At 45.4% G+C, this 19,148-nt stretch overlaps 1 protein-coding gene across 2 annotated transcripts in view; it reads left to right on the top strand.

Annotated features, from left to right (window-relative positions):
• The window catches only part of LOC146198700 (uncharacterized), a 47,876-nt gene that overhangs the window by 22,348 nt on the left and 6,380 nt on the right, over positions 1–19,148 (top strand). For both annotated transcript variants that reach the window (XM_084594198.1, XM_084594200.1), the window contains exons 7-8: positions 4,000–4,174; positions 16,565–16,658. In XM_084594198.1, the coding sequence (XP_084450324.1) occupies positions 4,000–4,174; positions 16,565–16,658 (269 nt within the window). The remainder of the gene's footprint in view (positions 1–3,999; positions 4,175–16,564; positions 16,659–19,148) is intronic.

Raw genomic sequence — 19,148 nt, 5'->3', positions numbered from 1 at the left:
GAAAAAAGCCCCGGTGGCCGAAATTTTCAAAGCCCTCCACTGCAGCACCTTTCAGCATGAATCGCTTTGGGACATTAAACCCTCTAAACCGAAGCAGATGTATCCCTGACTTGACTGGTCCTCATGCTCCTTACGAGAGTCTTTTGGTAGAAGTTCTCGTTTTATGATATGCTTTTATTTGCTGAAATAAGGGGCTCTAGCCAACTCTACTTCTGTATCCTTTCTTCCACGGTGTAAGTAGCTTAGGGGGCTGAGTGGCGCTGACTCGGCGCGAAGCATAGAAGACGTCTTGAAGTTCTGCTTTTTCTTCGCATGTCAAGAGAGGGCACTGGAAACTACTTATAGCTGCGGAGCAGCTTAGAACTAGAGCAGCTTAGAATAGAGAAGTATTGCGGAGCAGCTTAGAACTTACCAATCTAAATTGGAAAAAGGCAGAAAAAAATATTCCTAAAAACACATCTACAGGAATAGATGGAATTCCGATCAAGCTGATTAATGAACTCTGTCCAAAAAGTAAGGAAACTTTGTTAAAAGCTCTGGAAACAGTCATAACAAATAAGCAAATTCCGGACAGCTGGCGGCAGAGTAAAATGAATTTGATTTATAAAGGGAAAGGAGACAGGATGCACATAAAATCCTACAGGCCGATTACCATAACATCTGTTATGTACAGGTTAGCCATGCAGGCGGTGAAATTAAAGGTGCAAGCATGGGTTGAAAGTAACAAGATACTCGGAGAACTTCAGAACGGCTTTAGAAATGGTAGGCGCTTAGATGATAGCCTGTTCGTGCTTACCCAATGCATCGAAATATCTAGAGTGGAAAATAGACCTTTGTATTTAGCCTTCCTGGACATAAACGGGGCGTACGACAACGTAAGCAGGGAACTCCTGTGGAACATATTAAAAGAAGGTATCTGTTATGAGATAATAGAGTTCCTAAAGGAAATATACCGGGGTAACAAAGTAGAAATTACGTGGGAAGGGATAAGAAGTACGGAGGATATCAAAGTATGCAAAGGATTAAGACAAGGCTGTCCTCTATCACCGGTGTTGTTCATGCTTTATATGATAAACCTGGAACGGAGGATACAAGACAGTAACCTAGGTTTTAACCTGTCATATAGATTAGGTGGAAAGGCAGTAGAGCAGCGCCTCCCTGGTTTGATGTATGCAGACGATATTGTGCTGCTAGCTGAGAGTCTGGAAGAATTGCAAACTCTAGTTAAGTATTGCGGAGACGAAGGGGACGCTCTGGGCTTCAGTTTCAGCGCAGTTAAGTCGGGTCTGATGATTTTCAACGGCTCAACTGATCAGGGTCTTAAAATACAAGGCCTTGAAATACCTAGAGTAGCAGAATATAAATATCTGGGGGTATGGGTAAACGAAGGATTGGCATACATTGGAAAGCATGAGCAATCACTTAAGGCCAAAGGGCGAAGGAATGCCGGGATAATGAAGCATAAGGCATTGTGGGGATACAATAGGTATGAGGTTTTGAGGGGTATTTGGAAAGGAATTATGGTGCCCGGACTTACTTTCGGCAATGCGGTTTTGTGCCTAAAATCAAAGGTACAGTCGACATTAGAAACAAATTAGAGATCCGTTGGACGATCAGCACTAGGTGCCCACGGCAAAACTACAAATAAGGCGGTACAGGGAGATATGGGCTGGTCATCTTTCGAAGTACGGGAAGCTCAGAGTAAAATATTATGTGAGGAACGCCTGAGGAAATTGGACAGTAGCAGATGGGCAGCTAAAGTATTTAAATACCTGTACCTAAAAAGCGTTGACTCACAATGGAGGAAAAGAACTAGTAAACTAACTAGTAAGTATGCTAGTAACAAGGACGGAGAAATAAAGAGCATTAAGCAACAGGTGAAAAACACAGAAGGTAAAAATTGGATAAAATCGATGGAAAAGAAACAGAGTGTGGAGTTATACCGAAAGTGGAAAATGCAGATCAGGAAGGAAGATTTCTTTGATAACTCAAGAGGCAGTGCCCTACTTTTTGAAGCCAGATCAGGGTGCCTTAGAACATGCAGCTACAAAAAGAAATTTAACAATGGAGATGACGCATGTGCTGTATGTGTAACTCCAGGTAAACAATTGACCATATTATACTCGAATGTGATGGTATCTATCCGGAAGTTGATGCAGGCGCAATCACTGTTCCTGAAGAGTTTAGAGATACCAGGGGCCAGGTGAATAAACCGGCGGTGGAAACTAGCAAAAAACGACTGGAAGAATGGTGGCTTAAAAGCAGAGAAGTGACATAATGTTAGTAATGTAGGAACAAAATTTAATAAATAGAATGATGGTTTAGTTAACCATTCTAAATCAGTAAGTAAGATATAGGGAGAAAAATGAGCATGAGAGCTACTGCTACCACCCAGTTTCAAAGGGGACGCTCCTATATTCCATCCATCCATCCAGCTAGTAGCCATATTTACATCCAAAGGACAAGCTAGAAGAACGCTGCTTTCTCAACTACAGATCCTATGCATCGTACGCCTAGAAAAAGCGGGCGTGTTCGTTACATGTGTGATGATGCATTCACTAACTGCACAATGTGGAGCAGCTCTGTATCACTGGCTCACTGGGTCTCGTTCGTAATTCATTTGAACACCCAGTGGACAGCTCTAGATATGTGTATGTACTAACTGATACACTTCATCTTTTTAAATATATCAGAAATAGGCTTCTGAACAAGAAGGTTGTGGCAGACGACAAAAACAAAGGAGAGCTAAAGGTGTGCCCCAAGATAACATACAACCACATCAACCCTTACACAATGCTGAGGATGAGGGTGAAGCTTGTCATGCAGGTATTTGGCAACTCCATCACTAAAAGTATTGTCAATGCGAAGAGAGGCGTGCCATAGCTGACCAGTGTTGAGCCAACAGTCGAGTTCACACTTTTTTTTTACTTGTTTGATGCTTTGAATCGGCGTCTTTCGGCAGAACACCTACAACTAGATTGCAAGGGTTTCGTGTTCTAGAATCTGCATCCGGCAACGATGAAATTCACAAGGACCTTTTTTTGATATAGTAAACTGCAGAAGGCTTACGCGTAACACTGAAATCTGTGTGAGGGTTGTGCTTGATAAAGGCCATGCAGCTGTTGTGACTTTAGCTAATATCAGAGAAATATACAAGCAGCTGCGCAACGCACAGGGCAGTTGAATGAATTGAAGGAAAGGCTTGGCGGGCTCATCAAAGTTGGGATTGTGACGATGTATTCGATTTCGACAACCTTGATGCATTTGCAGCTGTAGTTGACTGCATCGTCTGCTACGTGACATGGTTCATCTCTAGAAAATTTTGTAATCGAACAACCTGCTCCGTTTGCAGAGATGCTCTTAATGAAAAAAAAAAAAAAAAGTATCACAAATCTGCCTGAAGCTTGGTCTCGTAAACTACAAAACCAGGGGATGACTCACTCATCCAAATATGCACCTCTTTGATTTCTTCAAATACACCGAGGAAATCGTTGCTAAGTACACAGCTGACAGAGATGCATAAGACAAAATCACCGACACCGTGGTATCAATACATATGTACTGAGGGCTCAGACTTGAGCTTAAGCTTTAAGAAAAGTGATGCAGTCTCCAACAAAACTGAACCACACGTTAGCAACTGTTCAAGGCCTGATTGGTTTCTACTTACTTGCACGCAAATTCCAATTTGGCTATCAGACTGCAGAGAACCCGCAACTCATTATGACCAACAACTACCAGACATTGCAATGCATGCAAACACCGTCGTCTTCGCGCAAGTATACGTAACCTTTCAAAGATGGACCAACTCGCCCAAACAAGAGTATTACTTAATTATACACTGTAGCCTCAAAAGTCCAAGGGACGTCCACCTGAATTTATTCATGCAGCTACGAAGGACAGCTGTATGGCTTTCATAGAAACTTTGTGGCTGAAGAAAAATCCATCCTAGTCCAGGGATCAAATACATGGGACTAATAGGACCTGCGCATTGTTTTGCAGCGTGCCTGCTGCTGCACCAGCTGCGGCGCCTGGTGGCTCAGCGCAAGGTGCCAGAGGCAGAGGCCGTTGACGAGCAGGACTGCTCCTCCACAGCCTCCTCCAACGGCCCCACTATTGGCTCCAAACGGCTGAAGCCACGCGAGCTCCTACCTCGCGGACTCTCACCCTGGAAGAGGCAAGCCACTCCTCTCTCTTACTGTTTAGCTTTTTTTCTTGGTATGCTCACAAATGTTTGTGCTCAAGGATTGTTACGGTTAAACAATTGCACAGTAAAATGTCATTAATTCAATTTTTTTTAAATTCGGAAATATGGACAGTTTGAACTGTGTGCATGGTCCCGAACGACGCCCGTATAGAGATGCTCATTAATCTCGTAAGCTCGTAAGTTTCAGTTCTATAAGTTCTTGTAAAGCCACTGCCATCGAGTCTACGTACTGGCCTCTTGCACCATTTCTGTCTGGTGATGCTTGGCACATCACTGGTGTTCTTTTTTATTTTGGGATGGCATCATGGCGGTCTAACTCCTAAGCAAACATCCCTCACTTGCACCCACATGCTTATTCTATATTCCATTATGCTGAAACTGCACTGTGAAGCATCCTGAAAATGCAGATAGTTGTTTCTGAAAAGGCACCACGGCGTCAGACTGCGAAAAAGGGCTACCTATTTGGACATATGTGATTTTGGAGCAATTCAACATTCCTGACAGCGTGCACAAATCGGAGCACTTCACAAAACCAGAAAAAATTGGTGCCGTTTTCATCTCGAACATACTGACAGCCATATTTCAGGTATTCAATAGATAAGGTTACTGTGATGCTAATGTTTCGGCAGGTTTTTAGGGCCTTTTGATAATTTTTGGATAATTCAGACGTTTTCCCTGGTGTCATCTTGAAGGTCGAGTTACCGGGATTTTATTGGGCTGCAGTAAATGCTTCACACAGTGCAGTTAAGGGCAAGTGACAACTGCCAATTTTCTTCTTCTTCTTCTTTTTTTTTTTTTAAATTTTGCATACTGTTGGCAATCTGCAAGCAAAATTGTTTCCTCACATAAGCGCTCTTTGAAATTTCCGGTGGAACCGAACGGTTGAGGTTAAAGAAATTACGGAGGTTTATCCCGTTAAACTTTGTTATAAGAATCTAAGTTCTGCTGCCGTACTCGAACTGGCGTGCACATTTTCCATGTCTTGATTAAAGGGCCAAGCACCGGCGAAGCAGCTGTTATACCCTTGCCACATAGCACATAGTGGCAAGGCTCTGAGTAAGCGCAGCTGCGGCGCCTCTCCACAGTTAACCACGGGACTTGATGTCATACAGACACACCTCCACTCTGGTGGGTGAAGGTAAAATTTGTGGCGCCAGATGACCTTCGGAGTTGAGTGCGAAGAGTAGAGCTCCCACTTCAAAATATCTAGATGCGTAACTGATGGTCAGTGACCACACTAATTGGCTACCAGGGATAATTAGAGCATCAGAATCTGACCTTCATGGGTTGAGTACCCACACTTGGAGGCGTGGGGTTAAATCTGCAGTGGTGCCAGGCACCTACCGAGAATGCAGTTGGTACAAGCTTTTCCTTACCCTAGGGCTCGCTTAACTTGGGTTAAATGCCTAGCAGATGGGTCCTTGACCTCAGCTAAAGTAAAAGAAAGGATTTTGTGTAATGGCACTGCTTGGTCAAAGCTGCCTTTGCACCCCAGTAATATTATTCACTTCCACCAGGTCTGACCTTCACGTTTTCAAAAATTCTGAGTCAGTTTCTCTGCATAGCAAAAGCCGCTTCACTGTATCGGCAAAACCTGTTCTGGGGGCTGAAATGTAATGTACCACTGGGGACATCTATCGTGACAAGTCGCGCCTTTTCCCTCCATGCCTCTGCCTTTTAAGGCTAAAGCCTATCTTGGCTCATGCGTGGCATCCACAGAAAGTGTGATCAGGAAGCATCCATCTCACTGGCAGTTAAAGAAAAAAAATGCCTCTACCGGGAATCGAACCGCTATCCTTCTAATCCCCAGTCGAGGGTTCAAACCACTACTCTACATCGGGCTCATGAGGAACAATCCCCAGTCGAGGGTGCAAACCACTACTCTACATCGGGCTCATGAGGAACAGATAGTAATTCTTCTTGCCTAGCGCAAGGATGACAATAAAGGCTCGTTAATTCAAACTGCACGGGACTGGCAAAAAAAGTTTGAATTATCAAATGGCTTCGAATAAACAGACAAAAACCGTTTGCATTATGGTAAATTTACAGTATTTACTCGCGTAACGATGCTCTCGCATAGCGAACCCAACCCCCACGTACATTTATCATTGAGAATTTTTTAAAAAAAAGCTTTCATAGTGTTCCTCACTTTTGCTCCACCACCGTCACATTCCACTGCAAATTTCTTAACAGTGCGCCAAGATGCTGCGCAGCGATAACATCATGGTGTGCTTACCTTTGGCTTAACTCTAGCGGGGAAAAGGGCTGAAAGAGGGGGAAGGAAGGAGGGGCAACTTGGCAGAATGCCATTGTGCGTGCAGCTGTGCAGGCCTCTTTTTCACTTTGTCACATCGCGTTTGAGGCGGGCGCCACCCAGTGCTGCACAGTCATTGGAAAACATAAAAGTGCAAAAGCCTTTTGAAGCGTCAGGACCGCGACTGACCGCATGCTTTCATTGATGGCTGATGGGTGGAAGAATGGATGACTGTCTCAAAAAAAATGTTCACACATAATGATTTCGTTTTTATTTAGAAACCTGTAGCGCTCATCAGACGCATTACTTTCATTGGTGTTGGCTGAGACCACGCCGACAGAAATGCTAATCCGTATTTCCAAATTAACGAGGGTGGAATTAATGACTATTTAGTTGCAAGCTTTGGAGGTTGCACGAAATAGAAGAGCAGGCAGCAGCCGCCGCCGAACCCTCTTCTCTGGCGCCGACCGCCTGCTATGGCGCCATTTAGGCTTTATCTACTCTTCCATGGTTGGTCCTAGTTATGTCTTCTGTCTCAGTTTTGGACGTATGTACCCTCTAACTATGCTTCGTTATCACAGCAGCATTTCTTTGGCCATGTGCTGGGCGCCAGGTCACCCGGACGCGGCAGCACATAGTTCGAATTAGCCTTAGCGGACCAGACTCACTTTCAAATTAACAGGTTTTTTTTATACACAGAACTCTATGGAGCTTGGCCGGAACAAGTTGTGTGGTCCGAATCATCCAAAATTCATTCAAATTAACGTGCTTTTACCTTAGTAGCGATGACAATGAGAGTGCAGTTACTGGTGATGGTAGCAATGATGACAGTTGTGCGTTCCAGTTCTTTAGATGTCTATCAAGTTGGCTTCGTAGACCTCTTGGTGGACGCCTACGTGTTCGCGTATTGGAACGTGTCTAGTTGTCTACACCTCGCGGCATAAAAAATTTGCTAAAATGTTTGAATAACTGTTATAATGTTGCTTCTTTAAACTTTCTAATACAAGCAAAAAACACAGCCCGCAAATTTTTTGAAGCAATAATATTGCGCTTTTTATCGTCACAGTGTGCATCTACTATCAGTTGACCTACTTTTAGTAGCAGACCATAGGAGCCTTGCGCTGCTCAAGGGGCGCCGCGAAAACGGTGCTAAAAAGTGCCCCCTAGGCATCTGCTGGGTAGTACAAATCCCTGACGTGTGCATTCGAATGCATGGAGTCTGTATGAATCCATTGCTTTAATTTTTATTGTGTATGAATTACAACGAATTTAAGGTGCTGAAAATTCTTTTAGGGCTGTCATGATGTTAAAAAAGGCAATACATAATCCAACGTCAGACCTTATACGACATGCAGCAATCGGAGGCGATGTCTCTGCGCGCTGCCAGTCGATATAGCCAGGCGAGTGTCATGCGAATTCGTGGAGCTTTACAAAAGCTTTGCACGCAGCTGGGCTTAAGCAAGTGAATACACGAAACCGAAACACGATAGGCAGCGTAAACAACCCCTCTGCGGCACAAACGGTTCTTCCAATGGGCAACTTGAGCCGGCCGTGCATGGGCCGTTGGGGTTTGCATTCAATGCATGCATGTGAGCTTGTAAGTTGATCCTAAACTCATTTTTACTTTTTGCGCACCGTTTAGCTGATAAGTCACACTCGTAATGTTTGGGAATACAGTCCACGTGCTGAAAAGTCCCACAGAAAGCTGAAGCTGGGACTGCAAAAACGTTCGAATTACACCACGGCAGGTGCTTGTGTTCATCGTTAGGTGCAGATATTGGAAGGCACGCTGACCTCGTTTCACTGTTCAACTGCTAATAGCCTTTGATTTATGGGCTTGCAGCTCTCGAGCCAGAGCTTTTGCCTGTTGGTGGCAGTGGGGACTTTGCACATGACCGCCCATACCAATCGCACCATAGCACCGTTTCGTGCGGCTTGAAAGAAAGCAGTAGAGTTGAACAATGAAATTGTTAACTTGTCCGTGGCACCCTACGAGGCAAGCGAAAATAGCAGCGGTGACGATGTTTCGGGACGAATGGTACATGGCAAGATCAATGCCGCATGCTTTGAACATTTCGCGGGAAGGCAGCCGCAGCGCTTCTTTTTTTTTTTTTTTTTTAATATTAGGCTTCTGTTGGTTCATAATGATGTCCATGATACATGACTACTGTTTTCAGGCTCACGAAGGGGCAAAAAGAAGCACGAATTGACATAGAGAGCCTGCGAGATATGCACTGCAGCATAGAGCCGCCGTTGTACTACCCAGTCAGGGTTTTCTTGGCCGCCACGAGGCGGCGCCACCCTACTCAAAACTCCAGTGTAAGGTCCCTATACGACCCTACCAAGGGTGTGAAGCTCCCTATACCTCCCAGCGGCCACGAATTACAGACGCTAGCGCCAAACTCCCCATTATAGGATTATAGCGGGAGGGGGTGCGTAAAAAGTGGACTTGACGGGGGAGGTCGTATAGCGGAGTAGTCCAAAAAAACTGTGCGCTGAAAGGGGTGTCGGTAGGTTGCTTCAAACAGCGGGGGTCGCGCGCTCGCGTGCACCCGCGCCCAGGAGAACGCTGTGCCCGTGGATTTTCTACCGCATCATCGTTCTGCCGCGGTGCGACCGGCTCGCGGCAGGAACAGTGTGATGGAAAGAAAAACCCAAGCATAGCGCTCTCGAGGGCGCAGGCGCTCGCGAGCAAGTGTACCCGACCGCAGCAAGAAATAGCACAGAGAACAGCAGATATCGTTTCCCTTTTTTATTAAGTGCACGTGAAACAGAAAATGAAAAGATGCGACGAGGTATCCCTCACACACACGCACACTTTACATAGCCAACAGTTTACAGTAGTGTTCTGTGTTCTGCGCTAACATTGTAATCTTGCATGCTTGCTTTATCACTGCAAAAGAACCCAGTTTGCCGGCACTGCTTCTGTCAGCATGTGTACAGTTGATATGAAATTAAATAAATGATGCACATATTCATTCTACGCATTCCATACCATCAAAGCAATGTAGAAACATGGAGCAAATACCTGCATTCTAGTTACCTAGTGGTTGGTGTTTGATGCAAGTAATCACATGTCACTGTGCTATACATAACCAAAATGCATGATTAAAACTTTACACTACCCTTCCTGGAAGAACCGTCTTCTTCGAAACGCACTTACGTCTCTCCACAGCACATGAAGGTAACAAGTTCAACAACACGAACCACAGCGGATATCGCCGACTGTAATGACCAGCACAATCGCAGACGAGATGGGTCCATGGAACTGGAGCTGCACGCAGACATGTCTCTCGTCTCACAAAGGGACGAAGAGCCAGCAGGAATGAGATGCACAGAGTAAAAGAACCGCGACGAAAAATCTCGACTTTGACCGATAAGCCAACACGCAGAGAATTCACAGCGCTAGGCTACGCAGACGACGGTTCTAATTCAAAACGAGCGGAGTCGTAACGGTTGCAGCGGTTCACGCGAGGACGAAGCAAGCCACGCAGCGGAGTCGGCGGCGCCGTCAATGCGAGGGGAAAATTTAGGCGCGAGGCAGAAGTCCTCCTCCCCGCTTTTTCTTTCCTCCTTTCGCCCCCGCTTGGGAGAATTAGACGGGACGGAAGTGCCGCTGACTTTCCGCGGCCTGACCCTACTCCTCGCGCAATGGGCCTGCTCACGGCTTGAAGGAAGAGAATGTTAGCGATGCTTTTACTGATTTTTTATTTGATCTTTAGCTGAAGCTTACATGCTTCTCGGATGTACTCACCCTCACAATCTCTTAAACATGAAAAAATACAAAAGGCTGTAAGCTTGAGAAGATTATTGACGCAAGGGGATACTGCAACTACAGCAAAAGAAAAAAACTGTGCCATTACACCTGTTGTCTGCTTTCACTAGGCAAGGAAACCAGACAGCAACAAGTTTTACTAATATACATGCTAAAAATTGATATACAACAACCCGGCATCATCAGTCAAGTTTGTTATTTTGAGATTAACTGACGATACACGGAAGAGTTTGCTATGGCTACTACAGCAAGAGATGCTCCATCACTCGCGATGGCCTTGTCGAGCTCAACTGCGAAGATCCACGTACAGTCTGCCACGTTTAGACAGCAAAGCAACCTACATCAATGTTGACCTCAGTGAAGCAGTGTTCTGGGACTGCTTCACGAGGATTGAAACGCGTTCTAAGATGGCGACTGTCCGGCTAGCCATCTAGATGTATTGCAAAACACCCTGTGACTGTGCATTTAGTTGATAGTGATGATGGCAATGCTGACGCAGTTAGTAGCAATGGTAACGATACAGTCAAACCCACTTATAACAATATTGCAGTGCCGTGCAAATATTATTGTTATAACCGATAATTGGTAAACCAGGTTAGACCAAAAAAACAAAAAACATTATATAAACTACACATTTAATGAGGATGAGGTAGCTTGTACTTCTTATTAACGTAGCGGGAAACCCGTAATTCGTAAGTGTTGTCTGTTTCACAGCAATCTGGCTGACATCCTTCTGCAGGACATCCAACGGCTGAATATAGTGCAGTGGAAGCTTCTTAGCAAAAACAGTCCCACAGGGAGTCTATCATTCTCAATTCCTCCTGACGAGACTCAACCTGCACAGGTTCCGGTTTGTTGTTGACGCTACTGTCACCGTCCTCTGCGACAGCGACTGCTGCGACGATAGCCTTGTCTGTCAGCTCTTCATCTGTAGCGACTGTATCGTCTGCATGTAAAAATTCAAGTCCCGACACGTCGTCACTACCGCTAACTGTGGACCAAAGTTCAGTCATAGCTGTGTCAGCAGGAGCTTCGAGACCTTCCGCGTCATCGACATTCCCAGCGAAGCCACCTTCCTAAAGAGGAAGGTGGTGAAGGATGGTGAAGGAGCTTATTTCTGCCCATGCTTCGGAAATGAACTGCACTGCCATCAGGAGAGAGATCAAGTCTGGCACCGGTCTGCATTCTTGGACAGAAATGTCGAGGTTCAGCACGAGCCTGCTCAAAAGGCGTCGGCGATACAGTGCCTTGAAGCAAGCAATCACGCCTGCATCCATAGGCTGCAAGCCTGCAGTGGTGTTAGGTGTAAGGAAAAAAACTCACATGCGCAGTGCAATTGTCGAGCACCAGTGCCACCTTCCTGCCTTCGCGCTGCTGAGTGGACCGGGACTTGTACAGTGGGAACGAGACTGGGCTGATTTTCCAGGTGCTACCGTCAAAAATGCACGCTGTCAAAGGTGATACCTGTAAGGGGGCAAGAAAAGCAAACTGCGCGAGACCGTTTCCTTGTATGTCAACATAGACGGTAGTGACAAGTGCCCCGCCTTCATCATAGAAAAATCCAAGAATTCCTGGTGTTTTTTGGGGTGCCGCGAGGATTCCGGCGACCTGCGAACTTTTGCGCGAGTTGCCGGGATCCTCGCGGCACCACATAAACACCGGGAATTCTTGGAATTTTTTATGATGAAAGCGGGGCACTTGTCGCTGCCGTCTATGTTGGCATACAAGAAAACGGTCATGCACAATTCACTTTGCTTGCCGCCCTTACAGGGATTGCTTATTACAGTGCCAGACTTTGACAGTAGCATTTGGAAAAATAGGCCAGTCTCGTTCCCATTGTACAAGTCCCGCAGTCTGCATATGCTTCTCTGATGCAGGGCAGTGTTTCCTCAAGCCACTTCTGCCTAGCTCGACATCGAGCGATTCTGCCTTGCCCACGACTGTCTTGTAGATGATTCTATGTCTCTCCTTGAGTCGTTGAATCCAACCACCACCAGGCTGGAAATAGGTGTTGCTCTGGAGGTGTGCGAAGTGCTTTGCCTTTGCTAAAATCGGGTCACTAATCAGCAGGTTTGCTAAATGGGCGTTCAAGAACCAGTGGTAGAGCATCTGTTCTACATCTTTGTAGGCCCAGTGTCAAACTCTTTTCCAGCCGTCATCCATTGCATGGGCAGCACTAGCATCGCTTTCGTTCTGTCTTGAGTGTGTTGCCAATGATTGTCGATACTGTCGTTTGCGTCAGGCTGTACTTCCACACCAATTTCCACACTTTTACACTGTCCTTTTGCTCACATACAATGTTCTGGTTAAATTCTAGTGGTATTGCCGTTCACTTCCTCTTCTGAGCCGGTTGTGTCGTGCTTCCTGAAGGAGAATCCTCCATCGCTGTTCACGGAAAGTGCCAAGCCAGCAAGATCGTGGCAACGATGATAGCACACAAGGAGAACCATGCTATAAAGACACATGCACGAATGCTGCTGCACGCCTGACACAAAACATGTGCAACCGCGAAGCGGGGGCCTGGACAAAGCAATAAGAGGAGGATAATGCAGCGCACCACAGTCAGCGCACCCTCAGAATGGACTGCTCCACCGTACAGAGGCAGAGAGGACGAGATTTCCCTAGGCCATGGCGGTCTCGAGGGGTCTCGCTCAAAGCTCTCCATCAGAAAGGCCGTGCCTAGCAGCGCCTTATGCCTTCCCTCCTCCTCCGTGTGAGGAAGTGCTCTGTCCTCCCCCTTGCCTCTGCAGCATGCAAGCTTCCCTGACGCACCCGATCAACGCATTGGCTCAATGCACTCTGTCCCGCTTTTTGTAAGATGGGGTTTATTGGATGGCACTGGGGCCACAGAAAGGAGCTGCGATAACAGTGGTCCGTGGTCGGGCCCAAAGAATGCACAGAAGCGATAGCAGTGCCGCTCAGCAGAATGTTTAGAAGTTCTTCGTCGTCACAAGGATATTTTTCTTCGTTACAATTGCCCTCGGGGAGAAGGGGTGCTATTCTGACGAATTACGGTGTAGGCAAGGTGGCAGCATCTTAACACAGGTCAAGGCGCTGGGTGTGAAGTCTTGCGTCCTCGCCGGCGAAGATCAGGAGACTGAGTCGAAGGTTCCACCACGTAGTTAACAGGCGAGGTGTGTTCCACGACTCTGTATGAGCCATGAAAGTTTGCAAGAAGTTTCTAAGAGAGACCCGGAGTACTGTAAGGAATCCAGAGCCACATGAGACTCCCTGAGGAAAACTGCGGGGTCGTTTGATGGCTGTTATGGCTGGATTTTTGGCAATACTGTGTGTCGGTTGTGAGGGAGCGAGCGATTTGGCAATACTCTTCTGAGTGTCGGACAGCTTGCAAAACAGAATTACGCTCAGATGCTTCAGGTTGGTAATGGAGAATGCTATCGAGTGGAGCAGAAGTGTGACGGCTGTAAAGAAGATAGAACGGAGAGAAGCCGACAGTTGACTGCATTGCGGTATGGTAGGTGTACGTAACATATGGAAGAAGATCCTAATTTGACTGGTCAGATGGAACATAGAGATCACATTGCCAAGGGTACGGTTAAATCGTTCTGTAAAGATGTTAGTCTGCGGATGATAAGGGATACCTGTGCGATGAACGATGTTGCACTTGCTGAGCAGGGCTTTGACAACATCAGATAAGAAAGCGCGTCCTCTGTCACTGAGCAGTTGTGAGGTGCGCCGTGACAAAGGACGAATCGCTGCAAAATAAAGGAGGCTATGTCAGATGAAGATGCTGAGGCGGATGGAAGGGCGGCTGTTTCTGCATACTTCGTCAAGTGATCAACTGGGACGACGGCCCAATGGTTACCTGTGGCAGTGTACAGAAGTATTTTTTATAAATGAATGCCTTTGAGGTCGAAAGGGCATGGTGGGCAGGGGGATTGCTATGTTGACAGGTCAGGTGTAAGCTGATGTACTTGAGGATGAAGTTGTACATTCCCTGCCAGTAGTAACGCATCTGGATTCGATTGTATGTCTTGAAGAATTCTGCATGACTGCATTGCGGATCAACATGGGAAGCGATCAGACTTGCAAGCGTAGATTGTGATGAATAACTAATAACTACTTGCAGCCATCTACGCTGTAGTTGTAGCGATAAAGATTGTCACGAATGGTGAAGTAAGAAATCTGCTGGTGGGGAGTACGTAATGAAAAATCTGTTGTAGGGTATGAGAGGAAGTCAAGTAGAGACCCGATCGAAGGGTCCGTGCGCTGCAGTCAAGGCATGTGTCTGATGTGAAGCGATGGTGGGGAGTGTTCGAGTGTTGGAAGGCTGCTGCCTTGAACTGGAAAAAGGCCGCGAGAAAGGGCATCGGCATCTTGGCGCTTCCGGTGTGATAGACAACACTGATGTCTTATTTCTGCATACAAAGAGCATCTTGTGAGGCAGCTGGAAGAGTCTTTCAGGGAGGACAGTCAGCAAAGCCTGTGACGGTCCGTCACGACGTCAAAAGGATGACCATAGCGATAAGGGTGGAATTTGGTAAGAGCCCAAATTATGGCCCGACACTCCTTTTTCGTTCCTGAGCAATTGGGCTCTGCCTTCCTGAGAGTGCAGCTCGTACGTAAGCTCGTTGGCTTTTTTTTTTTTTTTTTTGATGCTTCGCCTCTTTCCACCTAGGCACAGCAGGAAAGCAACTGTGGCAGGAGAACGCCGCTGATCAGTTTTTTATGTCGCGAGTGCTCGTTAGCGCATGTCCGGTTGCTCGCAAAACGTATTATACGGTCACAATTTGTTGAAATTTTGAACGTAGGAACCAGGAAATCATGTTATCCGGGAAACTATTAACCTAGAGAAAAATAGTGTAATTCTGAGAGATGAAATGGGAAATCATATGAACTGAGAACGTATCGAGGTTCTACTGTACTCATATACTTTCCGCATACAATTAGCGATTCTATGTTTGCAAATTGGGATGTCAAGGCGTGGGTATGTTGGTGATGGTCTTTTCTTGTCGTTGAAGGTTTACATAAGGGGAAGAAGAAATTCCAAACCTTCCCTGAATGAGTGAATGAATTAATCGAACAATTTTTCGTCTTGCATGAAGAGGTTTAATTTCACTGGCAATCATTAAAGCAGATGGGGAATTTGTTCTCTTGAATTCATTGTATAAATGAATTGCACAGCCATTCATTGTACGTTTTCTATTGTGGCTATATCTTTATTATTGTAAAAGCAATACTACAACAGCCAAAGCGAGACCTCTGGTGGCCGCAGCTACGCCGTGAAGAGGCGTAGTTGTGGTCTCCTCATAAAAAAAATCAGCATGCCATGACATTTTAATTCATGTTACACCTACGCCACGGACAGAAGCTGCCAACTCGTGTCGCTCCTTTCATATGGGAGGGTGATATCAGAATCAGCCTGCCAGAACCATTTGCATTCTCGTTACTCCTACGACATGCAGGCATGTCCATACTGCTTGGTTGAAGCGAGACTGTATATGTGGACTGGTAGCTTACGCTCTCGCATCATAACCCTTAAAGGATGAGCTTAAGTGTCCCCAATAATGTACCACCTTACACTGATAGGCGTGATAGGGGAATAATGTAGCAGGCAAAAGAAGCTTCCGTTGCTTTCGCAATTCAGCTAGGGTTAACCAGAGCTAAATAACAACTAATTTTTGGCTATATATTTATTTCTACATTCGTGAATTTTGTAATAAACAGCAGTTTACCAGTAACCCTTAGTAAAGAAGTATGCAGAAATTTTACCTTACCGGTGCCTTCAAGCAAAAAGTGTGTAGCTTAAATTTAGAAACGGGCAGCGCTTTATAGGAAACGAATTGATTCTTGCAACATTAAACGAGCAGAGTGGGTCAGGGAACAGATGAGAATTGATGACATCCTGGTCTAAATGAAGAAACGGCCATGGGTAGGGCATGTAATGGCAAATACAACAAAACAGATGGTCACCGAGGGTAACTGAGTGGATTTCATAGGAAGGCAAACATACCAGGGGCGGCAGAAAGTTAAGACATGCTAATGAGGCTAGGAAATCTGCAATGTTAAGGTGGCCATAGCTAGCACAGGACCAGGTTAAATAGAAGCCTTTGCACTGCAGCAGTTATAGTCCGGCTCATGATGATGAGCTTCAACAGCTCTACTTTTTATGCTTCTAGCTTTAATGAGCCATTCACTTGAAGTTTCTGTGCTTGATGAGGTTTCTGCTAGGTGAGCCTGTATGATGCTAACATAACAAGTTAGGTTGGTTGGTAGGGATTCATGATAGATGAGCGTGAAAAAGGTGAGGCACTTGTTAGTCATAGGCACTTATGCTCTTGCTTGAGTGTGCATGGGTGGCATTTCACAGGGCGAAGCGTGAGGAAGGGCTGCCCAGCCGGCAGCAGCAGGCTAACACGCCTGAGCTCCTGGACAGCAGGCCCTGTGAGGTGACTCCCTCAGCAGTGAGTATCGCATTAATACACTATTTCAAGTTTGACCCTGGTGCAAGTCGCCATGTTTCGATAAAGGCGAAACACAAGACTGCCTGTACTGTGCGATGTTGGTGCACGTTAATGAACCCCTGATGGCCGAAATTATCCGCACTCCTCCACTACATTATCAGTTGCTATTGATGTGTTTGAGAATATCTGGCTCGAAGGCAGATTAGTGAATTAAAGAAAATTACAGTTGCACATTAAAGAAGGTACAGGAAGCCGCCCATTGGCACCCTGCAGTCGCACAAAAGGTGTCCCAATTCACGTGCGCACTCAATTCACGCTTTTGTGGTGCACTCGAAGCCTCTCGAAATGCCACGAACTAAAACTGCATTTAGAAACCAAGAAAAGAGTGTAAAAGTCAGACATGCCCAGATTAGCAACCGTTGTCTTGGCTGGAGTAGGGGTCTGACATGAGAAAAATAATCTCTAACACTAAATATTAGCATCTTTCATAGTCTGTCATTTTGGGACGTTGAACTTTAAATCTCTGCATGATGTCCTGTGCATCATTTGCTCGTTGCGCTATATGTGTGGCGAAGCATTGCTTGTACCATATTTATCGTACCTCACTCTTCTAATCACATACATTGCTGCACATTGACTAGTCCTGTGGCAGCCCAGTGTTTTGGCCGTATCTGAAGAACCACTAATGATGCTATAATAATTGGCTACGATGCAGAAGAAGGAAGCTACATTTGATAGCTTGCTACTGTGTAGAACAGTGTGCTTCGTAACAAAGCACTCATAAGTAGCAAATGGAGTGTGTGATTACAATCAATTTTGATGGCACTGAAGTAGGTTTGGTTAAATTGTACCATTTCATAGAGAGCAGTACCTATTATGATTTCAGTCAGTTTTTACTGGCCTTTGTGAACTAGAAAGCACTCCTTTGAAGCTCTTGGACATGTGAAGGTCCTGGGATGAAGGCACTTGGCAGCATGCTATTAAGGTGTGTTCGTAATTGGCCTCTCATAAACTTAAAGAATAGTTGAGACAAAGACGATGATTGTTGCCACTTAACCCTTATTGAAGTACGATCAGTGGACATTTTGTTGACTGCATTAGCATATTTGTTCATGCTTGGCTAGTGCTCTTTATAGGCTTGCTTAAGCAGTACCGCTTCTAAATCGTACCGTATTCACTCACGTAATCAACTCGCTTTCTTTCTATGAAGGTTGAACTCTATTAGAGAGAAGTATTAATTTATTATGCGGTGAAAAATTGCTCACAGGTTTGTTTTTTTTTCTGTCAGAATATAATGCCACTTCATATTTAACACGAAAATCGCAATTGCAACGTTAACTTCAGTAGCCAACGGATTTTTGGGACTCCAGTATTTAGGACTTGCGCACTATTTTGAATTTTGAGGACTGTCATGTACATCAAAGGATTGGAACGCATTCTTGACCTATAGTGCAATCTCTGCGAATTTTGAAAATTCGAATGCTTGGACTAAAATAGACAGCAATTGTATTGTGATGATTCATGTTCCTCCCCCCCTTTTTTTTTTTTACTGAAAGTGTGTTTTTCAGTTTAATCAGGATGTGAGCAGATGTCAATGCTGCAACAATTCGGCACTGTAGTCAACTGAACAGACGGTTTGTTCCTCATTGTTACGTGCTGCCTTCCTTGCTAAATTTTGAGTTGCTCTACAAACATTTGCCGCAGTTTCAGCGCCGGTCAAGGCCCACTGTGCAGGCCAGATAGAACATTGGGGCAGGGAGGCAGTTGTGTACTCACTTTTTTGCCAGGGGTTTTGACTCTTGCCCTTGAGACCATTGTTGCGCAGGGAAAAACTCTGTGCATTTGTTGCCTAATGTGCATGGACATGTCGCACACTTGTGTTCGTGATGCCAGCCAATTGTGCTAAAGTAAAATGAACATACTGAACACTGGCTTCAAATGTCAAGTGCATGCTTTATACTCAATGGCAAGGAAAAAAATCAATTCTCAACAACATAAATGGGGTGTACGTTCATTGTTTAGCAAATATGGCATTTTTTGAAGAGCAGCAAGTAGTAAAGGTCTTTTGGGGGTGGCAGATAGTTCGTTGACATTCTCATTCAATTGGAAAACTTTTGAATTGTGGAAGCAAGTATACAGCATTATTTATCAGGTTATCACGTGCAACCCCCGTAATGAAGCAAGTACCAGATACTAGATGTTTAGACTTTCATGGATTTATCATCCAGTATGATTTGCAAAAAACCTTTTCAGGTGCCCTTTAGTATGTGGGAGACAGCAGACATTCATTACTGTTTAAACCCTGCACTCTGTGGTGGTGCTGTTGCCCTCATTGAATTTTCGGCGTTGCATCCGCTGGCAAGTTTTTTTTTTCGCAGCAGAATACCTTTGCGAAGCATTAAAGTTCAGTGTGGGATTTCGCTTTTCTCGATTGCCACGATGTTGAGTTGATGCTGTAACCTTAACTTGGTATAAATGTTCAGCTGTTAT

The sequence above is a fragment of the Amblyomma maculatum genome, chromosome 2, assembly GCF_055883805.1.
Source record: "Amblyomma maculatum isolate TAMU_Amacu chromosome 2, ASM5588380v1, whole genome shotgun sequence".
Taxonomy (NCBI): Eukaryota; Metazoa; Arthropoda; class Arachnida; order Ixodida; family Ixodidae; genus Amblyomma; species Amblyomma maculatum.
This window is presented reverse-complemented; position numbering and strand designations above follow the sequence as displayed.